At 59.6% G+C, this 23,820-nt stretch overlaps 1 protein-coding gene across 4 annotated transcripts; it reads left to right on the top strand.

Moving 5' to 3' along the window:
• The first annotated feature begins 2,140 nt into the window (after positions 1-2,140).
• On the top strand, positions 2,141-22,604 carry SMTNL2 (smoothelin like 2). Of its 4 annotated transcripts, none has more exons than XM_014832692.3 (8): positions 2,141-2,275; positions 10,602-10,692; positions 11,218-11,460; positions 12,085-12,157; positions 13,136-13,315; positions 14,325-14,442; positions 14,820-14,971; positions 21,672-22,604. In XM_014832692.3, the coding sequence occupies exons 2-8, from the start codon at positions 10,638-10,640 to the stop codon at positions 21,796-21,798; spliced, it is 948 nt and encodes a 315-aa protein (XP_014688178.1). In that variant the 5' UTR covers positions 2,141-2,275; positions 10,602-10,637; the 3' UTR covers positions 21,799-22,604. The 4 variants fall into 4 exon arrangements, with proteins under 4 accessions (XP_014688178.1, XP_044601919.1, XP_070338634.1 ...); XM_044745984.2 differs by lacking the exon at positions 2,141-2,275 and adding an exon at positions 2,816-3,327; XM_070482533.1 differs by lacking the exon at positions 2,141-2,275 and adding an exon at positions 4,320-4,491.
• The last annotated feature ends 1,216 nt before the right edge of the window (positions 22,605-23,820 follow it).

The raw sequence follows: 23,820 nt of genomic DNA, 5'->3' as shown, positions 1-23,820 counted from the left end.
GACTTGGCTGAATTTGACTGTTGCCCCGGGAGGTGCACTGGGACTAGCATGCAGGGGAAAAAGAAGTTTCTTAAATGTGGGCCTGGGCCCTGGGGTCCAGTCCTGTCTTGGAATGCCTTGCTGTGTGTCCTAGGACCAGTCCCTGTCCCTCTCAGGGCCTCTGTTTCCCCATCTCGGTCCCTGATTCTAACTTCATGGCTTTAGCATGGCAAGAATTTGACTTTGTGAGGTGACTGGGAGGGGGAAGGCTTGTCCCACATCCTGCTTCCCGCCCAGAACTGGAGTAGATCAAGGGACCAGCAGGCAGTGGAGGGGCCAGAACCAGGCGAGGGAGCGAGTGATGGAAGGGCAGGCGCCAGAGCCCGCAGGCCTCAAGTGGGAGGTTGGCCTCCTGGCTGGCTGACATCAGGGCTGGTGAATGTGGAGGGAGTTCAGCCTGGTTCATCAGCTCTCACCTCCCTCACAGCCTGGTACTGGGCAGGGCTGAGCTGGAGGAGGTGGGGGGACCGGCCCTTGAGGGGGTGGCTGAGAGGAGCCCCTGGGCCTGGGAGCCAAGCCGCAGCCTCACCCTACCTGGCACGGAACCAGCCCTTGGTGGTGGTGGTGCTGGTCTTCCGTCTGCCCCCTCCTTACCTCCCACCTCCTCTCCCTGCCCCTCTGCCCCTCTTCCTCACGCTTCTGGTTCCTCTCTCCTCTCCCAGGCTCATCTCCAGCTACTGACTCAGTGGTCTGATGGCTGAGGGACAAGAGCCAAGGGGGATGGTTTGATTCTTGCACTGTCTGCCTTCCCAGAACCCACAGTGACCCCCCCATCTCTGCCCTGGACAGCGGCTCTACTTCAGCAGCGATGGAGCGGTGCCCCGCCCCCACGCAGCCCCTCCCAGAGACTCTCATGGTGGGTCTGGAAAGACCAGATAACCCATCTGAGTTGGGGGAGTGTGGATGGATTCGGGGCAGCCAGTCTCTACAGTTTACCACCTCTTCCTCTGTATTAGGGTTCCTGCCGCAGAGACCCCACCAGCCTTCCTTCTGGAGGATAGGAGAAAAGGCTAGACCTCCGCCCACACCCACTCCCCACCTAGGCCAGGCACATGCCCAGGTGCACATCAGCTGTGGGGCCAAGAATCAAGCTGTCTAGTCCCTCCAAGACTTCCCCACGTGGTCCTTCCCCGGGTCCTGCAAAAGAAAGGACTGGGCTTTTCTGGCTGAGACCAGAGTCTTCAAACTCCAGGCTCCCGTGCTCAGCCCTGTGGGGGCTCTGAGCGCTGTCCGGGGCCGAAGCTGCAGCAGCAGCATCTCTGACAGGCTCTATCAAAGATTCTACCCGGAGAAAGAACGCAGGCTCACCCTGTCCAGACGGCTACTTGGAACACACACACTCACACACACAAACATGCATGCCTTTTGGCACTTGAGTTTCTCATGAAATAACTGCTGGAAGGCTCCTCGGATTAGGTAACCCAGCGTTTCTTCCTGTCCTCATGGTGGAGGGGGGAAAGGGGGGGATCAGCACTCGACATCTGTTAGGCTGATCTAGCTTCTCTGGGGCAGTGCAGGCCAGCCCAGGAGGTCTGTGGCTGCAAATATCTTTGGAAGCCTAATGTGACAGGAACAGCCCTTCAGATCTCTCCTTCCTGCCAGCATCTGGCTGTGCCTGCCAGGCCACCCAGCCTCCTTTAGGTGGGCCAGGCCTGGGAAGGAGAAGGTTGATGGGAAATGTTTTTTGCACAAAGGATGGGATGTCCCCATTTTTATTTTAAATCAGTTTTACAATACACACGGAAAACAGTATCTTTGCTCATTGTCCTATCATCCTGCAGCAACGACTGCTTCCATTCTCTTGTTTCTTCTGATGGTTTGGGGGTAGTGGGTTTAGAAGGGAGGAATATTGGGGTTTAGGCATGAAAGAAGCATTGAGAGGGAATAGAGGTGGGGGTCCTGGTCTGTGGATAGAGGTCAGCGACTGAGACTCTGATGAGGGGAGGGGAGATGATTAGGTCCAAAGTCACCCGTCCCAGGATTTGGAGATTCAGCCCTAAGCACACCCTTTCCTCTGTCTGACCTCCGCCTCTCCTGGATCCCCTAACAGGGGCCCTCTGGTGAGCCTGGAGTTCTACTCAGCACCGGCAGGAAGGACACAAAGATCTTGCTACACAGGGTGGGGCTGGGAGGGGAGAACGCAGAATTGCAGAGACAGGGCGGGCCCTCACCATCTGTCTTCTTCTCGCTTAGGTCTTATAACAGGTGCAAGAAATTCCAGGCAAAGATCCCACAGGTGAGTATATGCTTGTGAGAGCGTGCCCTCGGGGGGGAGAGGGCATTGGGGGGCACAGGGTGAGGGTCAGGGTGGCAGTTCTGGGGATTGCTGCTACTGCTCTCCCGTCCCCGGAGTAGTAGGGGAGTCCCCATCCCCAGCAGGAGCAGGCCCTTGAGTAAGAGCCCCAAGGGAACGCATAATCCGCGTCTATGGTCTCCAAAGTAAAGTCCACTTGGGGGTCGAGGCCTTCTTCCGGTGGGCCCGCAGCCCCTCCCCCAGGCTGCACGCCGCTCCTCGGGGGTCGCGTGGAGGGGGCGCTCGGACTAGGTGCTTCCCCGGGCTCCGCACCCCGCGAGAGCAGAGGCGGGGCGAGCTGTGCTCTTTCGGTGCCACCGGGGGAACCCCCACCCCGCCACCACCCGCCGGGTCTCCAGGGGCGGGGGTGTCCGGAGTCGGCCGCGAGTGAGCCCCGGCCCCGCCCCCGAGGCCCCGCCCCGCGCGGCGCCCAGTCCCGGGGCTCGCGGGGCCGCCCCGCCCTCCGCCCGCCGCCCGCCCCTCCCGCCGCCCCTCGGGCGAACCCAACCGGGGCGGCCAGTCGCGGCCCGGAGCTGTAGAGCTCGGCTCCTCTCCTTGCTAGGCCCGCACTCAGACCCGCGCGCCCTTGCTCGGCCATGGAGCCGACCCCCGACGCCGAGGAGGCGCGCACGGTGCGCGAGGCGCTGGGCCGCTACGAGGCGGCGCTGGAGGGCGCGGTGCGCGCGCTGCACGAGGACATGCAGGGGCTGCAGCGCGGCGTGGAGCGGCGCGTGGCCGAGGCGCTGCGCCTGGCTGGCCCGCTGGCGCGCACCGTGACCGAGCTGCAGCGCGACAACCAGCGGCTGCAGTCGCAGCTCGAGCGCTTGACGAGCCAGGTGGAGGCACTGGGCTTGGCGACCGGGCTGTCCCCCGCTGCCGGTACGCCTGGCACGCCCAGCCCTCCGCCCGCGCCCGGCGGCCGGGACCGCGCGCCCCGCCTGGGCACTGCACGCTTCGCCAGCCACGCCACCTTCTCGCTGTCCGGCCGCGGCCAGGTGAGCCTCGCGGAGCGTGGCCGTGGGTGCGTGTGCGCCGGGGGAGCCGGGCCCCGCGCTCTGGGGCCGCCCCTCTGCCCCGAGTGCGTGCGCCCGCGTGCGGCTGCTGGGCCGGGGCTGCCCCTCCGCCGGGCCTCGGGCGCGGGGGTCCGGCCGCCGCTCCGGAGTGGAAGAGGGCCGGAGAAGCGCTGTCTTAGCCTGCCCTCTGCACCTGTCTCTTGCCCCCTCCCTGCTTTGGAGCCGGGCCCGATGTTTGCCCTGAGTTCTGTCTCCTTCTTCCCTCTGTCCCATGACACTAAGGGCTTGGGCGCCGAGGTCTGGCTCCTGACCCTTCAACACCACCTGGGGCCTCGCGGGCGTGTTGGAATGGTCAGCAGCCCCTACTCCCCCCACCTCCGTTCACGCGCCCCCCGCGTTGCCGCTTCACTGAGGCCTGACGGCTCGTTTATTGATTAACCCAGAGTGAGAACTCAAGCCCTCGTGTGGGGGGGGCGGGGCGGAGGACGCAGTCTGTTCAGGCTGCAGCCCCACCGCGCGTTTGGGAACTCGCAGGGGGTCAATCCTTCACCGTGAAGGGAGAGACGGGGAAACCAGCCTTGAGCAGTTTCCAGATTCCCGGGGTCACTTGCTGGCCAGAGGCCCACACTGCGTGGGGTGGGGTGGAGGCCGGTGTGGACCAGCCCGTACCCTGAGCATGGGGCCTCCTGGAGTGGCAGGTTAGAATGTTTCCGCTGTATGCTCAGTGGCCCTGAGGTGGGATTTTCCACTCTGCTCAGGCATATGTTCTGGGGTTGGGTTTCTGGGGTCTGGGTCTGGGTAGTCTGCACCTGCTGCCCCTCCTTGGTTCAATCCATCACACATTCAGATGATCCCTGTGAGCTGGGCTGCACCTAAGGGGGCCAGGAGGAGGATCACATTAGCCCTTGTCCTGGGAGGTCCCAGCTGGATGGGAGATGGCCCCAGATAGAGCAGGCCCAGCGCTGAGGGCAGCCAGAGCAGATGTTCTGCTCCAGACAGGACAGTCTCCTCCCAGTGGGTGTCCCAGGAAGGCTTTGTGCTGCTGCTGGCGCAGATGGGGGTGGTGTGGTGGTGTGCATTCAGCCTCGGGAAGGCTAAAAGGACTCGCTGGCCGGAGGGGAGCCTGATGGATGTGAGAGCGGATAAGTGAGTTGTGAAACCCCCTGGATGCTGGGCAGTGGAGTCGGGCTTTGTCCCCAGGGGTGGGAGGTTCTTGAAGCAGTGCTGGTGGCAGAGCCCATGGGTGTTCCAGTGCTCCATGTGAAGTGTCTGGAAACCTGGATACACTTAACTCTGTCCTATGATATAAAATCACCACTGAGCACACAGGTGCCTGATAAACTGTGTCATCGGCTGTTTCTGAGGTTTTATTTTAATGCACGTTTGCTACGTGTCTGCTCATGGAAGCAGCTGCCTAAGTTTTAAGAAAAATAATCTCAGTCATATATGTGTATGCATACATGCATACATGTACATACGTGAGAAGATTTTTCCAGTGGGAATTGGCCGTTAGTCGTGTGGGGTGAGCTGGTCCTCTTGGTTAGGGGGGTGGTGGGTGAGGGGGGCAGGGCAGGGGAGGGACCGGGTCCTCCTTGTATCTGGCAAGCTCCCTCAAGGAGGGCTGGCTGGTTGGAGGGAGGCTGGGGACAGGGTACCTTAACTGTGATGGTCCGAGGAGGGAGGGGAGGACGGTCTGAGCCTGGGCGGTGGTGGGCAGCTGTAGAGCTGGGCTGCCCTGGGGAGAGGTCTCGGGGAAATCAGCAGAGTGAGAGAGTCCTTGGATGTGAGCACGGAAGCCGAGAGGAGCCCTGCCTGGGGACTACTGGGTTCCAGATCTGCTGGCGATGCCGGGTTCTCTTTGGGTCGTGCTGAGCTTGAGGGGCTGTGGGACATCCAGGCGAAGCTGTGCTGGAGGTGGAGTCATGGATCTTGTGCACAAGAGTGGTCACGGCCAGAGGTAAGGGAGATAGCAGGGCAGAGCTGGCGGCTGAAGCACTCGATTGGGCGAGGTCTTCGGGGCGGTGGCACAGAAGGAGATGGGGAGGCAGAGGAGCTGCCAGGGAGCTAGGAGGCACGGAGAGCGCTCTTAGAAACTGAGAGAGGGGAGTCCTTCTGTAAGAAGAGTTTGGGGCTGAGCAGGAATGCTGCAGCCTGCTGGGGGCTGAGGGTGGAGACATACTCGGGGAGTAGGCTGCGGACTTCAGAAAGGCCTGAGGTGAAGTGGAAGGGCCAGCATAGCCTAGCACCGTGGGTGGAGGATGGTCAAGGTCTCCAGCGGGGCTGGAGGCTTCACGGTGCCCTGAGCACCAGCTCGCTCGGCCTGAGGCAGCTGCCAGACTCCAGAAGCACCGGTCCCACTTCTCTTGCAGCCTGCCTCCCAGGAGCGCCCACACAGGCTCCCAGCCCGCTTCTGGCGGTGAGGGTGCCGTGCGGAGCCATCCACATGTTCCTGCTCGTGTGCTGTGACCAGGAACACGGGATCGGGCTCTTGGTCACGAACAGGGGTTCGGGGCTCCGGGGGCAAGACTGGACGGAGTCGCGGCTGGGTGCCAGTGCGGCTGATCCTCTGTCCTCTCTTACTGCCCTGTCACAGGGGGGTCTAGGTGTGAGGGTCTCAGACACACATGTGAGACAGTGGTGGCTGCGGTCAGGCCTTGTGTAGGCTGGTTTGTTTATGCGGCCCCTCTGTAACAAGCACGAGCTTTACAGACCCCTGTTTTGAGACCCTTTTGCTTCCTGTTGTTTCAAACTGGGGACTGTGGGGCTTGGAGGTGGGTCATGCTCAGGATACAGATGTGCCCTGAATTCAGTGCAGAAAGAGTTGATCAAGTAATCCGCTTCTGAGTGCACAAACCTTGACTTTACTAGGTAGTGAGTAGCCAGGGAGGTTGTGAGAAGAGGGAGAGGGCAGGGCAGTTGGGTGGAAGTAATCAAGGAGGACTCCCTGTAGGAGGCCTCAGACCCTGCGGCAGACAGGAGCTGCTTTTGGTGCATTTGCTGTGAGGCCTTGGGGACATCTCCTCCCAGCTGGACTTCAGTTTCCTTGTATCGAAACCAAGGGGGATTGGCCCAGCCCTGTGGGGCCCCTGGTGCTGAGCAGGGCGGGTAGTTATAACAGTGACGTCAGCCCTGTTGGTCACAAAAGTGTGTACAGAGCTGCAGCTGTGGTCTGGTGGGTGGAGGGAGCCGGCTGGGGGCCTGCGGTGGATGGCAGCAGCCTGAGGCCAGGCCTGGCCCTGGAGGCTGGGCCAGAGTTGTTCCCTGAAAGTGTCCTCAGCTGAGCTGGAGCCCCCAGGTCCCCGTGGCCAAGGCAGTGGTGTCCGTTAGGAACCACTGCCAGGAGCTCGGTGTCGGGAGGCCGACCATGAGAGAAACCAGAGCCGCCTTATCTGCCTTCCTTTCCCAGACACACTGTGTGATAAGAGAGTTAAATGCTTCGGGGAGAAGTTTGAATCGAGGCTTTAGAACCGTGGTGTGAGCGAGGAGGAGGGCGGGGCAGCCGTGTTGTGCTCACCAGCTCGGAATGGGGGTTCTGGTGCCTGCGGGCTGCGCTGGGTGTGCGAGTGTCCATGCAGGAGCCCGCATGGGGTCAGGCAGCACTGAGAATGCCCAAAATATCATTCCTACCCTCACAGGGTGTGAAAAATCTTCCCAGTGAGAAGGTCTCTGAAATCAGACTTTTTGCATCCCCGCCTCACCCCCCAGCCTTCCCAGGGTCCCTCATGGGCAGCCTCCCCCTTCTTTAAGACAAAGCCCAGATGGGAATCTGGGGGTGCTAGAGCCAGCTCAACAGGACCAGTGCCCGTCCCCAGGGCTCTCAGTGGTTTCCACCCTGGCCCCGCACAGGGGTCCCTCCCTGGTTCCCTTCCCTGTGGTGGAAGCAGGCTGCCCCACGAAGGAAGACCACTGGGAGAGCGTGCTGGCCCCCTGGGTGGCTTGGGGAGGGGGAGAAGTGCTTGCTCCAGCCCAGCTCCTTGGTTTAAGGGCTCAGGCCCTGTCGGGGTGGGTACCCACCCTCCTTTGCCTCCCCCTCATCTGGCTGAGACCGCAGGGCCCAGGGCTCACCCCACCCCAGGTCCTGGGTGACAGGTTTGTCTTGAGTTGACCTTTCTGCCCTCTGGAAGGCCAGAGCGCTTTGTGGACAGGGCCCTGGGTTGGGGTAGGAGACCCGAGTCCCAGACCTCAACTCTGCTGCTGCCTTTAGTCTCTGTGTGAGGTTAGAGGTGACCCCACCCCCTCCCCGGGCTTGTGTGATGATGGGTTGGAGGGTAGGTTCCAAATAGCCCCCTTGTCCATTGGCCTGAGGTGTGGGCAGAGCCCTTTCCTTGGATGAGGAGTGGGTCCAGTCTCAGGGGTGGGGGAGTGAGGGGCAGGGGGACCCCAGTGTCTGGGCTCAAGCCCCACCCCAGCTTCACTCCCCCTCCCAGCATGAGTTAGCTCCATCCCCTTTCCCTCCTCGATTAACTGGAGAGCCCTTGGCAGGATCCAGCTGGTCCAGAACCTACTTTGGGTCTGGTCGTGGCATCTGGTCCCCTGGGGCTTCATGGGGGGTGTTGGCCTGCAACGTGCAGGGGCGGGCGTCTGGGGGGGCCCCCCAGAGAGACCCACATTCCTGGGGAGATGGTTTCACCATCAGCCTGTCCCTCCAGGCCCCTGCCTGGACCTGTGGAACTTGTTGGACCAGAGTAGGGTGGGTGGGGGGACATGGAGACCCCAGAGCTGAGCCAGCCCCGGGGATGGGTGAGGGGTGGGGGGTTCAGGATGGACTGGCAGTCTCTCCTCCCCCTGCTGAGTTGGTCTCAAGTTGGCCCAGTGTAGCTCTAGGTGTGCCCTCCTGCTGGGGTGCCAGGAGATGCCCCCACCCTTCTCCATTGTTCCTGCCAGTGGGTGTGGCCCCTCCCCCTCCATCCTCCTGAATCGGGAGTTGAGGGTCGCCTCCTCCCCAAAGCCAGACTCTGAGTCCTGTCCTCTCCCACTTCCCCGGGGACGCCCCCTTCCCCTGCAGAGGGTCCCCTCCCCCTGCTGGAGCGCAAACCCCTTTCCCCCCTCCCCTCATGGCTAGTTATTGTGTCTTCTCCATGGCTCCTCTGCTTCTCCCCCAGGCCGTCTCCTGCCCCCACCCCCACCTTGATTCATCACCAGCGACGTCTTTTTGGCTAAACTCAGTGGACATTTTTTAGATCTCATCTGGCCCTTCTTTTCCTTGACCTGAGGCCACCTGTGGACGCCGCTGACCTGCCTGCCTTCCTGATGCACTTACCCAGCATTCTCCTGGTTCTCTTCCTAACCCGCTGCTGCTCCTTCTCGTTCTCCTCTGCAGACTCCTCTTCTGCCCCTTCAGGTGGTGCCTCATCCCGGCCCCGTCAGCCCCGAGCCAGCTCTTCCTCGGCTGTGCTCTGGAAGCGAGACTCCTGTTTCTCCATCCTTCCTCTTAAACTTCAGACTCAAGTATCCAGCTACCTCCTGACCTCCACTCCCTGATGCCTCAGGGGCACCTTACACTCAGCATGTCCAAAACTGAAGTCCTTGTTTTCCTACCAGTGCCACCTCTCTTCCTAGTCATGTCCCTCAGGCCGGAAGCCCAGGCTTGGAAGAGGCATGACGTCCTCCCCTCCCTCCACATCCACCCTCTTGCCCCCAGGTTCTGAGTCCTTATTGCCCTTTACCTTTCTACTGCCCATTTCCTCCTTCCATGCCACTGTCTCACTGGCTTCTGACTGATGTTCCTACACACAGAGCTGATGACCTTCAGCTCCTTCTTGTCCAAGGAGTCAAGTCCAGGCTCTGGGGGCTGGCACCTTGGGCTGTGTGGTGCTTCTGCAGACACCAGATCAGAATGCTTTGTGCCTCGATGTCTGTCTACCTTTGCAGACACTAGTCTCTCTGCTGGGAATACCCTCCCCTCCTCGTCCACCTGGCTTATTCTCGGCTTGGCTCAGGTCCCCCGCCTCTGGGAAGCCCTCCCTGGCCCACTGGGCTGGATGAAGTCTGTCTGAGGCACGCACTCTCCTGCTGGCTCAGCAGTGGCAGCTTGTGGTCCTGACTCCCCTACCAGGCTGATTCCCCCATGGCAGGGTGGCCACTTCTTGCCCTGGTTGCAGGGGTGGGTGAGCTGTCTGGGGCCAGGAAAGGGCTTTTGTGATCTGGGAAACTTGTAGACAAGGGGACCAGCCTGGAGGCATCTAGAGAGAGGTACAGCCAACCTCCCAAGCCACCCATCATGGGCTCTTACTGGAGCCCCAGGTAGGGGTTGGCCTCGGTCACCTTTTTGCCAGACAGACCCCACCAGCCTTACAGACACTGTGAGCCCTGCCTTCCTCCCTCACTGTGAGAAGGGCAGGACCGCGGTTGAGGAGAATGTTCCTCCTGGCCGCACATCTCAGCTGTTTCTGGTTGTGTAACCTTGGACAGGGCACATCCCCACTCTGAGCCCTGGGGTCCCATCTGTAAAATGGGGCTGGTCACACCTATCTGGGAGGACAGAAGCAAGTTGGTTTAAGTGGCATGTCCAGAAAAAGGGCCTGCCACTTGGTAGGTGCTCAAATGGCACTTGTATAGCCTGTTCCGATATCTCAAACAGGGACACTGAGACCCAGAGGGGTCATGACCTGACTCAGGTCACACGGTGGGTGGTGGTACAGCCAGGATGCCAGGCTCTCCTGATGGCTCTTGGTCTTGGCTCACTCTCTGTACTGCCTCCCGCAACTGCTGTAGCCCAGAGGGGTTGGAGGGGCCGCATGGAGCCGATCAGGCCCTTGTACTCCAGACGTCTGGGCAAATCTCGTGACCCTGCATCCGGTGAAGAGTCCTCAGCGTGAGGGCACCAGTGCCCATCATCAGCCTAGAAGGACCTTATGTCTCTGGGTTTCAACGGCTCCCACACAGGCGGCCATGCCTCCCTGCCCAGCTGGGATGAGTGGGGGCCAGGCTTTCCAGACCCAGGTCATCTGGTCCAGCCTGGGGGAAGGGGGGGAGCCAGCTTGCACACTCCTTCGGAACCTTCCACCTTGACCTTTGTCCCTAGCATTTTTGGGCTCTGGGGTGAGTTCAGTGGCAGCCTCACAGGCTCCCAGGGGCTCAGCAGCTGGGGCTGGGTCTGCCCCAGCTTGCTGTGTGACCTCGTCCTTCTCGGGGGTGGGCTGTCTCACACGTGAGTGCCATTCGCCCTGCCAGAACCAGGAGGGGCTTGGGAGAGCAATGTTGGGAGTGGACTGCTGGTCCTGGCTGGGGCCTCTACGGTGTTCGTGTCTCTCTAGAGTGTGGATCATGCTGATGAAGCCAGTGAGTCAGAGATGAGGAGGACCTCAAACTCGTGCATCATCGAGAACGGGCACCAGCCGGGGGCAGGTAGGGGCCGGCGACAGAGGATGGGTGGCTGGGTAGGTATGGGGATCGGAGCCTCGGCCGTGCCTCTGTGCCAGGCCGTCCCTTGGCTGGGATGGGGGACTTGAGCCTCAACTCTAATGGGTGGAGAGGCTGCCCGGAGAGCAGCTTCATTCAGTATGAAGCAGAACTTTTTAAACAGAGAGGGAAGTGGGAAATCTTGAAAGGTAGTGAGCTTCCCTGTTTCTGGAGGAATGCAAGCAAGGGGCTGAGGAATTGTCCACGCACTGAACAGGGTAGAGAGTGGACTGATAAACCAACTAGTATTTAATGAGTGGGCTGTGAGGGGAAGTTGGAGCAGATGGCAGCTCTGGTTGGAGCAGTGAGAGGACCCCAGTAGGGGGAGATCAGGGAGCTGGAGTGGTCAGGGAGGCCTTCCTGGAGGAGGGGGGAAGAGGGTTCACGGAGGCTGGAGTCCTCCTGGGGGGTCTGAGGCCCCTGTGGATGCCGTGGCTGACTGCCCCCACCCCTGCTGGTCCCATGTTCCAGGTCCAGGCGATGGACCCCCTGAGGCTTCCCAGTCGTTCCCGGCACCAGAGCCCCTCAAACCTCGCCCTGTGAGCCTCTCCTTGCGGCTGCCTCACCAGCCCGTCACAGCTGTCACCCGAGTCTCCGAGAGGTTCTCTGGAGAGACCTCAGCTGCAGCTCTCTCTCCCACGTCTGCCGCCGTCCTGGGGGGCCTCGGCTCGAGCCCCAGTGAGGCTGTCACACCCTGGACTTCCAGTCCGAGTGGTAGGAGCAGGAGGGCAGCCTAGGGGGAGAGCCTGGCCTGGGGGCAGACCCCACCGCGAGGTGGGAGGGTGGGCAGGGGCTTGGGGGGGTTGCTGAGAGACTCCGAAAACCTGGGGTCAAGCCCCAGCGCCCCTTCTGCCTGTCACCGCGCCCCTCTTCCCTAGCCCGTCTGCTCCATCAGCTGGGGCCCGTCCTTGCCTGGCTCCTCCCCTGGGGAAGCTGTGAGATAGCATCACCCCCGCGGGAGACGACCACAGCTTTCAGTACAGGTCGAGGCTGTGCTTAGAAGGGGGCCTCTTACACTGCAGGCTTCGGCGCCATCCCCCAGCGTCTGTCTTGGGCCTGTGGTCAGGCCTCAGTGGTGTGTCCTTGGTGGGGCTGTGTGGGCTTCCAAAATTGAGGGCTCGGGAACAGAGTGTTTGCTGGATACGCAGCCCAGGAGGCCCTGGGCCCTGTGCTCTCAAAAGCAGGTGGGGACACTTTAAAAGACCTCTTTGATGTCATTGCTCTATGTTCCCAACCTCCTTTCTCCTCAACTGTTGGCCGAGGGGGCGGGAGGCAGGCAGTGGCTGGCCCTCCCCAAGGCCAAGGTTTGTTATTTCTCTCCCTCCCTTTGTCCCGCAGAGAAGAACTCTCTGCCACGGTCTTTGTCGAGCTCTGGCTATGGGGCAGTGACGGCAGGCAGGAGCGACAACAGGTGAGTCAGGCCCCCTGTTCCCGGTAGGTGGGGTCGTCACTGCCCCTCAGCTTCTGGGCTTTGCCTTGGACCCAGGCTGCCCAGGACCCTGCCGGGCGTTCCCTGTGCTGACCCCAGGAGGAGGCACCCTCCTTGGCTTGTGGCCTCTGGAGAACTAAGGCAGCAGGGTTGCTGGGTGGGGTTTGGGCAGGGGAAGGAGGCAGTGGGGCCTCGTGGCGAGTTTGGTTTGAAGAAAGATGGCTGCAGGCTGGTCTCTCTGTGAACCCTACAAAGCAAGTCTGTCCAAGGATTGGAAGGGGTGTCTCAGTCCCCGCAGAAGGAGGGACGGTGGGAGGACCTCCCATTTTCCTCTTCATCCATCCGGGCTGGCTGGGGTCCCTCAGAGCCGGGTGCTTCCTGTGCGTGGACCAAGGGGACGCCTGGAGAGGCCTGGGCTGGGGCAGGTCTGCGGGGCCTTCCCTGAGGTGTAGGCCACCTCCTGACCTGTGGTTGTCCCCATACCCCCCCAGGCCAGCTGGACTGTGATTGGAGCTAAGGGGGAGGTAGGGGGCTGGCTTGGCTTTTTTTTTTTTCCTTTTAATAATAAAAGGAGAATTGTGACTTTCTGGCAGACTGTTCCAGGGAGAAAACAATGGGGGTCTTATGTCGTGGTGGTGGGGGGGGCCCGGTCCTGGTGGGCCTGGTTCTGAGGACACCTCCTGCCCACGGAGGATGCCCCCTGGCCGCCCCAGGCATTGCCACCTGCCAGGGTGTCAGTGTTCCCAGAGAGGGGGCCCACTGCTGGCCAGGCCTGCTTGAGACAGCAGCGCAGTTCAGAAAACCTGCTGAACCGGTTGGGACTGGAGTGAGTGATGCTTCCTCTCTGCCTGTAGCCCCATTGCTGCTTCATTTCACACTCAGTGGGGTGGGGGACCCTGGGGCCTGTGTGAGCCAGTGACGGCTGGATCTATGTTCCTGACACAGCGGTTCTCTCCTCAGCCCACCTCTGGTGACACCACCCCAGTCGCCCCCATCCACGCAGCCACCAGCCACGACTCAGGCCCCTCGCCAGGGGGAGCGTCGCCGGGAGCTGGTGAGGTCGCAGACACTGCCCCGCACCTCGGGGGCACAGGCCCGGAAGGCGTTGTTTGAGAAATGGGAGCAGGACACAGCGAGCAAGTACGGACCTCACCCCCCCAGACCAGGCCGGGCCCCAGAGTAGGCTCAGACCCAGACTGGGGTCAGGTAGACACAGCACAGCAAACCTGGCCCTGTCCTATTCTCCAGGGGCCGGTTCCCCAAGAGGTGACCTCTCAGGCAAGACACAGGTCAGGGCTGGGCTACCGGGTGGGCTGGGGGGCAGGGAGCCAGGTAAGGCTGGATGAGAGCCCCCCCCACCAATTGCCAGAGGGGCCCCGGACCGCCCTCCTTTGGTTTTGGGGCCTGAGTAGGGAGACCGGACGGGCAGGAACTGGGAGGTGACACAGTGGAACCTGAGTGCCTACTGGCCCCCATCATGCCTCCAACCCCCTGTTGGAGATGGGATCCGCCTTTGTACCTTTATCTAGCTCTCCTGTCAGTGCATGGTAGTGATGCCTATTGTGTGTGGCCCAGGCCTGTGTGATGGTGAAGACAACCCCCAGTCCTGGCCCCTGAGGCTCTGACTCTAGTGAGGGCAGCTGACCCCGGAAGTGTCCCCACGGACCCAGACAACCCGATCTCAGCTGTTAGGGAGGATTCTGGGGCCCGGAGGAGGAGACCCTCCCTCCCGGCGAGGAAAGACCATCAGGGAGGACAGCCTTGGAGGAAGGCTCAGAAGGCGGATGGGATAAAGGGAAGGGGGAAGTGTGTTCCATCCAAAGGGCGGGGCCACAGGGCCACGCTGGCTCAGGTCCTCTGTCCCAGGATTGCCAAGTGACCCCCAGTTCCCAGTATGGGGAATAAATAGGGGACCCGAGGCTGCCAAGGGGGTTTGATCCTGGCAGATCTATCAAGGAAGGCTGTGTGGCTGGTCTGCACGGCTCATGCGTGGACATGGGTGTGGGGTGAGGGAGGCCACGTGCTAGCAGAGTGGGTGGGGGTATCTTCCTGGTGGTAGGAATGGTCGGGGCCTCCCCGGCCTCTGGGAGGAGTTGGCTGCTGAGGGGCGGCCCCACAGCCCCCACGGCAGCCCGCCCTTGCTCCGCAGGGGGAAAGGCGAGTCGCGGGCGAAGCTGAAGCGGTCGCAGAGTTTTGGCGTGGCCAGCGCCAGCAGCATCAAGCAGCTCCTGCTCGAGTGGTGCCGAAACAAGACTCTCGGCTACCAGGTGAGTCCAGCGTGCCACCCCGGCACCGGGACCCCCGGGCAGAGGCTTGACGGAGCACCACCCCTGCTCTTGTTTGCCTGGCCAGGGCAGGAACCCCAGGCTGGGGCGGAGAGGGTAGGAGCTGGAGAAACTGTGCCTCCCGGTCGGTCCCCAGCTGCCCCCAGCAAGTGCTTGGAAATCCCGAGAATCCCACGTCTGCCTGAGCAGCCTGGTTTAGTGCCCCTTCCGGGGTGAGGTCTGGCGACTATGGCTCATAGAGCTGGGTGGGTGGTAGCCTTGGGAGAGGCTGGGAGAATCTGCTGGTGGGGTTGAATTGGGTGGGGGGGAGCTGCATGCCCCACTCTCACCTCCGGGCCTTGGCCTTGCCTCGTTGGCAGCACGTGGACCTGCAGAACTTCTCCTCCAGCTGGAGCGACGGGATGGCCTTCTGCGCCCTGGTGCACTCTTTCTTCCCTGACGCCTTCGACTACAGCGCCCTGAGCCCCACGCAGCGGCAGAAGAACTTCGAGCTGGCCTTCACCATGGCCGAGTGAGTATGGCGGATCTTGCTGGCTGCCAGCCCCGGCCCAGTCGCTGAACCTGACCTCTGCCCCGGTGGAGCTTGGGGGCGGGCAGGATATGGAGCAGCTGTCCACAGAGCCGAGGACCCTGAGGCCGTCCAATCTGTCTGCCTCGTGTACAGATGGGGAGGCTGAGGCCTGGAGCAGGGGGATTTGCCTGCGTTCCTTAGCACGCGGTGCTAGAGTGGGGCTCTCTTCCCAGTGGACCTGCCCTCTTTGCTGTGTGCCTGGCTTCTGGAGGGCAGTCCGGGAGCCCAGGGGGGTTGGGTCCCCAGAGCACTGAGCCTGTGCTCTCCGGGCTGGTGGAAGATGCAGTTGCTTGGGAGAGCCACAGCTTCTATCAGCAGAAAATGGAGTAAGCTCTGCCTGGGGGACGTGTCAGAAACTTCTCCAATGAGTAGATTTTGCTCCTCTAAACACTGTTCTAGCGTTTGACATGAAACTGCTTACCTTCTTAAGACCCGCTCGTAGGGAGAAGATTGGGCGGGAGCGATTCTGGGATCCAGAGGTGCTGGGGAAGCCGGTTTGGGGTTTGGTTATTGGCTGAGGGCAATCCCCAGGCATCGGGAGAGTGGTGGAGCAGGGGTTCTGGTGGGGCACATTCAGGCTGAGTGGGTGAGAAGGGTTCACTAAGGGACTCCTGCGAAGGTGTGAGCAAGAGTGAGGGAATCGAGCCAGGCGTGGCGCCGCACCCTCGGGGGATCAGCCTGAGGTTCTGGAGCCGGGGAGCAGAGCTGCGTGGAGAGGGCTGGCTGCTGGCAGCGCAGCTTTTGGGCAATGGATGCAACCAGCTCACTGTGACCTGGCAGGAGGGAGCAGGGAATAAATACTCTGCCCCCGCCCTCCTCCTGCCTCATGCCACGGCCTCCTGTTGGCTGAACAGGGTCAGAAAGCAGAGGGCAAGGAGCTATCACTGTGGTCCATGGAGGCCCCCAGGGCAGGCACAGGGCACAGATGAGGTGTTCAGGCTGCCTGATGCTAAGCTTCGTGGAATTAAGGGGAGGAAGGCCTCCCCAAAGGCCTTCTCTCCTGCCTGCCTGTCTTTGTGCCCGGGGCTGTAAGCCTCTGTGATCCCTCGCTGCCTGACCACCTTTGTTTCTAGTCTGCATTCCCTGTGCGCGTGTCCAGGAGGAGCCCTCACCCCAGACCTTGCCTGCCTCCTCATTCTTTTCCCAGCCCAGCCTCCCAGCCCCAATAGCAGCGCCCCACACCCGGCCCTGAGCCTGGCCAGCGAAGGAGTGGGAGCCAGCCACTTACGAGACCCACACTTGGTATTGTGGTCTCGCCTTGAGCTGGGCAGCTGGCCTCTCTGGAGCGGCAGCTCTCGCTCTGGGGGCGGAATGGAGACTGGCTCCCAGCGCCTTGGCCTGAGTTGTTGGAATATCGGTATCGGCCCCTGTCGTGTTGTGGGATGACGCGCTTGGACTCTCGGCCCCCTTGGGGTCATAAGAACTCCTTGTATACTTTAAAAGCCTTCTCTTTCTTGGCTGCTTGGGATTAGCTGTCATCCTAATTGCAGAAACAGCTCTGGATGGAGCGTGTTATGCAACTGGATCCAGACGATGGGGAAGTAGAGCCAAGTGTAAGGCGCGGCGCTGGGGAGGGGTGCCTCACTGGGAGGAGGCCCAGCTGCTCGAAGCCTGGAAATGGCCACTGTCAAAAATCAGACATCAGAGTATGCGGGGCCTGGGCTCGGATGCAGGCACCCCAAGACCCACCCCAGCGAGAGGAAGCTGCACTTGGCTCACGGAGTTCGTCTCCATCAAGTCCGTGGGCCCCGTGGTGCCGGCTCATGCCTTGGCTGCCATGGTTACGCTGAACCCTGGACCAGGCTGGGCTGTGGCAGGGATAGGGAGCCCTGGGCCGCAGCGTTGTGGTCCTGCACCCCTGCTCGAAGGGAACACAGCTTCCCTTGGCAGCTGGAGCAGAGGCAGTTCGTGGCTGCGCTTTCCCAGCACGAGGTTTGAGCTTGCAGAGCCTCCAGACTCCACACAGATGTTTCTTCTATTCCTGCCCTGGGGGGCGGGCAGTGGTGGAGGCTGCTCCAGGTTTTGCCCCCCTCCTCCCCAGAGCAAACCATGGCTGAAAAACTGGGCCCCGCCTCCCCGTGGCCTGAGCCTGCTGCCTGCTGGGGAGGGGAGGATGGTCCATGGGGCCCCTGAGATGAGTTCTTGCATTTCTGCTGACTCGAGGGGCGGAGAGGGGCACCCACGGCGGCCTGTGTGGGGAGCTTGCTCAGAGTCTGGGCAGGGAGATGGTCTCGCAGGTACACGGGGAGAGGGCTGGGAAGGTGGGCTTGCTCGAGGCCTCTGGGAGGACAGCAGCTTGGATCACCTAGTGTCTGGGACAATAGGCTGGTTAGGAAAGCTGGAAAGAAAGCACAGGGACACCTGCTCAAGGATGCTGGCTACCTGTGTCTTAACAGATATCCTTCGGTTCACCAGCAAAAGCCAAGCAGACACGCGGGGCTGTGGGAGCCACGGAGCGCCCTTAGGGCAGCAGGATGGAGCTATGAAAGGCACCTTGGGAGCAGGCAGTGTGGGATGGGAGGAGCTGGCCTCTGATGAAGGCACAACCTTTGGAAGGGGAAGGAGGACATGGATGGGGTGCCCAAACATCGGGTCCACCTCACATCAGGAAGGCAGTGTTTCCAGACCCTCTCAGGAGCGAGTGCCTTCAAGGCACAGAGATGTATCAGGAACCCACGGAGTGAAAGTGGTTTGTGCTGCCCCTCCCCCAGCAGTTTACAGTCCCAAAGATTCCCCGCAGCCTAATCTGTGCGAGTGATGCGGTGTTGACAGCAGAGTGACTCCCTTTGTGGGACAGGTGTTCAGGACTTGAAAGGCGGGAGGACCGCCCCTTTCATGGGTACCTGACCCTCTGCACCCTTCTCCCCACATCCCCGGAGCCCGCCGTGCGGCCTGAGGCCCCCACTTGCCCTGCGGGGAATGTGTCCTGCTCTCGGGTTACACGGGCCCGAAGGGGCTTCCAGGCTATTTGTAGGGCCCATGTGTCTCTGTCTAAAACCAGAGAGGAGACTGTAGTCCAAGCCCTGGCATCCTGGTCTGCATTTAGAGAGGGCTTAAACAAATAAAAATAACCCCTCCAGCCCCTCCTCCATCTGCCTTCCAGGCCAGCCCTGTGGTGGCCGAAGATTACAGTGGCTAGGAGTCAGAGAAACCCCCTAAACCTCCTTCAACCCCAGACAGAGTGGGCCGAGGAAGTCCGCTGAACATCGGCGGCAGCACATGCTCCTTGGGGTCTTGCTGTGCAGCGACATGGGAGGGATTCGTGCTTTCTCCTTTGGACTATTCCATGTTGTTTGAATTGTTTAAAACAAGCTTGTCTGATTTTTACAAAAGCAGGTTTTTAAAAAAATTTAAAAGGCAATTGGGGCCTCTGATATGTTGAGACTTAAATATTTTTATGAAAGTCCGTGTTGATCATCCTTTTCCTTTCCTCATGTCCTGTCTCAGGAGCTGTGTCTGCAGCTTCTGGGAGTCCTGGTGTTGCCGTCGTAGCTGGCTGGGGTGGGGTGCGGACCAGGTGGAAGTGGCCCAGCCCCCTGGTTGTTTTGGGGGAAGCCGGGCACCTTGCCCGAGGCTTCCTGTCTGGGCAGTAAGGGTGATGCCGGGGTAAGGCCTCAGTGCCCATCCCGATCGCCACCCCGATGGTGAAGACTTGCTGCCTGGGCAGGGGCAGGGCTGTCATTCCTCCGAGGGCAAATGCAGCCTCAGGGATGAAGAAGGGTTGGCTCCCTCTCCCTGTGTGGGTTGCACACACCTGGAACGTGCCAGCAATTCTGAGTTCCTGCGGTGAAGAGGGCGAGAAAGAAACTAGAACCAGCTCCGAGGAGAGTGTCCCATGTACCCTTTGGACACGCACCGAAAGAACCAGAGATGTGTAGATTCATGGAAAGACGTGGATATGAAGATTCTCTTCCCACATGTTTCCACTCTTTTGGGTGGAAAAAATTAGACTGAGAATAGCCATGTGGGACCAATAGGTAGAAAGTACCAAGAGGCAAAATAGGATTAGAAACAGAAAGGAAAACTTTCTCAAGGCCAGAGCCATCTGCGGAAGGCTTTGAGCTGTCCTTGGAGGAAGTTAGGGCCGCTTCCCTGGACCTGGAGGTGAGCAAGCCGCAGAGAGCCTTGGTGCTGCTGATGGGGATGTTCGGAGGGTGAGATTACTGTTCTTTCAAGGCTGAGGTTTGGATTTCTGATGCCGCCCTCATTGAACATGGGTGACCGCTGCGGCCCCTGCTGTCGGTGGCGATAACCTGACACGTGCAGAAGCTGCTCACACACACCTGGGATCCTCTGACAGCGGCCCCAGGTGGGCAGTGGGGGGGTGGGGGAACGCTCCCTGTGCTGCAGGTGTGGAGGAGGGCAGCAGATGCTAAGCTGATAGCTCAGGAAGGTGAACTCAGGGCCCTGCCTCTCAGAAAGACTCAGCTTTTCCGTCCTTGACCATCGACGAAGTACCTTTGCATGCCTCTCCTCATCAGACCACTGACTTTCCTGACTCCAAGCCCTGCCATAGCCGATCCGGGGGAGCGAGGGTGCCCACTCAGTGGGCCAGACCCACTCACCACCCCACGAAGCTGCTGGATTCCCTTACAGGCCACCTGCTCCAAACCGAGGGGGAGGCGGCGATGGGATCCGAGACCGATGCTTCCGTTTCACCTTGACATTTGGTTTCTCATAGGAGGCCTGGGGTGGGGCCAGCACCATAGAGCAGGGCCCCGGGCTAGTGGACGGTCCTTGTCTTTGGAGGACATGGCCCCAGAAGCCGGTGGGGACTGGTAGAAAGTGCTGCCTGAATCACACAAACGGGCTCACGAGCTCTGGGGTCCGAGCCACATGGAGGCACACAACCCTCCCCACCGTCACGCCCCCCGCCCCCGACCCGCCAGCTCGCTGGGAGGGGGAGTGGAGATGGGAATCTGATTTTCTGCTAAGGAAATGGCACAGAGAGGTGAAGCGAATGGCAGAGGCAGGATCTGACCCCAGTTATTTAGATTTCAAATTTGGGCCTCTTTTCCCCCATGCTCCTCTCTGCTTTTTAAAGTGAGTCATGATAATAAAAACAGCACCAGTAATGATCTCTAATGTTGACTGAACTCTTTCTGTATGCCGTTCCATCTGGTTGGCACGGATTAGCTCAGTAATCCTCACACCATGCTGTGACGTGGCTGTTATTCCAGATGGGGAAACTGAGGCCCAGAGAAATTAAGCGTCTTGCCCAAAGTCACAGCTAGTAAGGATGGCGCTGGGATGTGAACCCTGGTGCGCATGCACTTATCCACGTGGGAACAAAGAGACTGGGGCCTGGAACCACGAAAGTGCGCACAGCGGTTGGAGGAAGGACACTGAGGGTTGGACCGACTGCCATCATTTTTGCTCTTTGGGTTCTGCCTGATAGCGTCAGGCCAGCCACATCTGGCGCCCAGGAGAAGCATTGCTTGGTGTTCCAGAGGTGCCTTAACTGTGGGTCCTCACCTTCCCGCCTCCACGAGACTCAAAGCCGGGCCTTCATTCCCCTCCCAGCTGGGAATGGCCCAGGCAACAGCTTTCTCTCCAGCCCAGAGAAAGCCCCTGCTCGCACACGCATCTACGCCCGTGTGCCAAGAGTTAAACCAGTGATTCCCAGGGCGTGAGGCACAGGGCCCTAGGAGGGGGTCGCAGGATGGTTTTAGGCAATTTTTTAAATTTCACATTGTGACCCATCAGCAGATAGTAAAATCAATTTAGTGGTTCGTGACTAGCATTAAAAAAAAAAAAAAAAGATGGGGAGAGAAATAAAGATGAAATTTTAGAGAGAAAACATGGGTAGTAGAAAGGGTCAGTATTTTTGCGAAACTATTTCTGCTTCTGTGTATGTGTGCTGAATCGTGATGAAAAATTTCTAAAACTGTGGGTCATGGTAAAGAGGTTTCTAAACATTATTTTAGGAGGGATGTGGGTGAACTTATTTTTTACTTTATTCATTTTACATTTACTTTTACAGGTCATGCTGATTTTCCATAGACTGCTGATATACCTTGTTTTTTTTTTTTTGAGGAAGATTAGCTCTGAGCTAACATCTGCTGCCAGTCCTCCTCTTTCTTTGCTGAGGAAGAGTGGCCCTGAGCTAATATCCGTGCCCATCTTCCTCTATCTTATATGTGGGATGCCTGCCACAGCATGGCGTGCCAAGTGGTGTCATGTCCGCACCCGGGATCCGAACCGGCGAACCCTGGGCTGCCCAAGCAGAATGTGTGCACTTAACTGCTGTGCCACTGGCCGGGCTGGCCCCTGAATATTTTTTTAGTGAAATTTAATTTTGGAATTAAATTTTTATTAATAGAAATGGGCCTAAATTAGTAAATTTTTTAGTGGAATTTAATTTCGTGATATTTAATTTCACCAAAAATTGACATAAAGTTAGTCTAGTTAAACTAATCAAAATATGAGTGGTATAGGTGGTTCCTGGATGTGGGAGTTTGGAAAACACTGCGTTAGACTGTGTGACTCCTGGGGTCCCTCAGGGGTTATCTGCATCCCCTCCTGGGGCTCTTGGGGACCCCCAGCTCCAGGCTGGTTCTGTCCTGGGCAGTGATGACAGCTGTGCTGCGGGGCTGCCTGGCAGCCGGGCCCGTGGTGCTGATGGCGCTCTGTGTTTCAGGAACCTGGCCAACTGCGAGCGCCTCATCGAGGTGGAGGACATGATGGTGATGGGCCGCAAGCCGGACCCCATGTGCGTCTTCACCTACGTCCAGTCGCTGTACAACCACCTGCGTCGCTTTGAGTGAAGCCCCTTGGGCCCGAAGAGCCACCCCAGGAGGCGACTGTGGGGCCGCTCGTGTCCCCGCGTCAGGATGACCCCCGAGAACAGTTGCAATGCGGTGTGAGCGCTGTTTGCTCTGTGGTGTGTGACTGCGCTCCCGGCCGCCGGGCTGTGTGACGGAGCCAACGTCCCGCTGAGCTGCGCTTCGACCCATCACAGCCCAGGGCTCCAGGGAACAGGAAAAAGTACCCAAGAGAGAGAAATTGGTGCTAAGTAATTATCTTCCTTAAAAAAAACGCTTGTCTGTAGATGCCGGCACTCTCAATCACAATCTTGCCTCTGGTGAATCCGATTCCTTGGCTTTACAGGGTTACGTTGATTACTGAGTGTTTTTTATCAAAATACCCAGAGTTTTTGACTTCCTCACACTATTGTGGGTTCCTTTCCTCCCTCCCTCTGGGCCAGTGCCAGGAAACAGACCGCTTAATCAGCAGCTTGACAAAGACGACCTACCGAAGTCTTGGGAAGAAACACTTTAATCACTCCCAGGTCCCAGGCAACAGATGACCTTCAAGTCACCTCGGCTCTCTGGGGAGATGGGAAGGCCCTCGCCCAGTCCCAGCGCGCTCCTGTCCTTCCCGGGAGGCTCCACAAGTGTTTGGCTAAGAATAGGCTCTCGTGAAGTTAACACTTTTGGGGACGGACGGGCCCTTTGTGCAGAGAGGTAGTTTGTATTCACAGCTTTTTTAGGGGATTGGTTGCAGATATTTATAAAAAGTAACTCCATCTGTACCGTTGACCATTTGTACATAAAAAGATGTGTCGAACTTCGCTTGGGATTTGTTGTTTCTGTTTCGGAGAGGTGGGGCCCGTGAGTGAGGGATTTGGCACGCATTCCAAATGAACATCTTAAATCCCCCCCCCCCCCCTTAACTCTTTCTGTGCTTCCATCCCTGCCCGGGAGGTTGAAGGTCCCACTTGCGCTCTCTCCATCTGCCTGTCAGTCGCCCATCTCTGTGTTGTGGAAGGAGCGTGAACCCACAGTCCCCCACTGTGGGTCTGTCCCTGGATGTTGACTGCCGTATCTATGATAAACAGTGGCCCAGGACGGCAGGTTGTCGGGTGGTCCCCCACGTGAAGGAAGCCCGTTGAGGGGCACTGGTTTATTTTCACAGCTGTTTGGGGGGTAGGCTTTCAATAGAACATTTTTAGATTCTGTAAAGCCACAGCCTTTAGCTTATTCCAGAACCGTTTGCTAATTGGGTTGGATTTTAGCCCTAAACTTCTAGAACCTCCCTTTAAGGAGCTAATGTGTGTCTTCAGCTCATGTAGTGGGCTCTAAACACCAGTGCCCGTGTGCCTTCTGGGAGTCACGGCTGGCCCTTGTGTGTTGGGGGGACAGAGCTTTTCGGGGTGAAGGAACACGGCAGAGCTTTTTGGGGTGATGGGGAACACGGCAGAGCTCTTTGGGGGGATGGGGACACGGCAGAGCTCTGGGGGTGACGGGGGAACACGGCAGAGCTCTTTGGGGGGACGGGGAACACGACAGAGCTTTTTGGGGGTGACGGGGAACACGGCAGAGCTGTTTGGGGGGACGGGGGACACGGCAGAGCTCTTTGGGGGGACGGGGAACACGGCAGAGCCCTTTGGGGGTGACGGGGGACACGACAGAGCTCTTTGGGGGGACGGGGGACACGGCAGAGCTCTTTGGGGGTGACGGGGGACACGGCAGAGCTCTTTGGGGGGACGGGGGACACGGCAGAGCCCTTTGGGAGTGACGGGGAACACGACAGAGCTCTTTGGGGGGACGGGGGACACGGCAGAGCTCTTTGGGGGTGACGGGGGACACGGCAGAGCTCTTTGGGGGTGACGGAACACGGCAGAGCTTTTTGGGGGTGACGGGGAACACGGCAGAGCTGTTTGGGGGTGACGGGGGGACACGGCAGAGCTCTTTGGGGGACGGGGGACACGGCAGAGCTCTTTGGGGGTGACGGGGGACACGGCAGAGCTCTTTGGGGGTGACGGAACACGGCAGAGCTTTTTGGGG

This window comes from Equus asinus, chromosome 13 (genome assembly GCF_041296235.1).
Source record: "Equus asinus isolate D_3611 breed Donkey chromosome 13, EquAss-T2T_v2, whole genome shotgun sequence".
Taxonomy (NCBI): Eukaryota; Metazoa; Chordata; class Mammalia; order Perissodactyla; family Equidae; genus Equus; species Equus asinus.
The sequence above is the reverse complement of the archived record's forward strand: the minus strand, read 5'-3'. Positions and strand labels throughout refer to the sequence as shown.

What these genes read in the sequence shown, in the direction of transcription:
- SMTNL2 (XM_044745984.2), top strand. Translation starts at nt 2,929, where the DNA reads ATGGAGCCGACCCCCGACGCCGAGGAGGCGCGCACGGTGCGCGAGGCG. An exon ending in CGGGCACCAGCCGGGGGCAG is followed by an intron (nt 10,693 to 11,217) that starts GTAGGGGCCGGC and finishes CCCATGTTCCAG; the next exon opens with GTCCAGGCGATGGACCCCCT. An exon ending in GCAGGCAGGAGCGACAACAG is followed by an intron (nt 12,158 to 13,135) that starts GTGAGTCAGGCC and finishes TTCTCTCCTCAG; the next exon opens with CCCACCTCTGGTGACACCAC.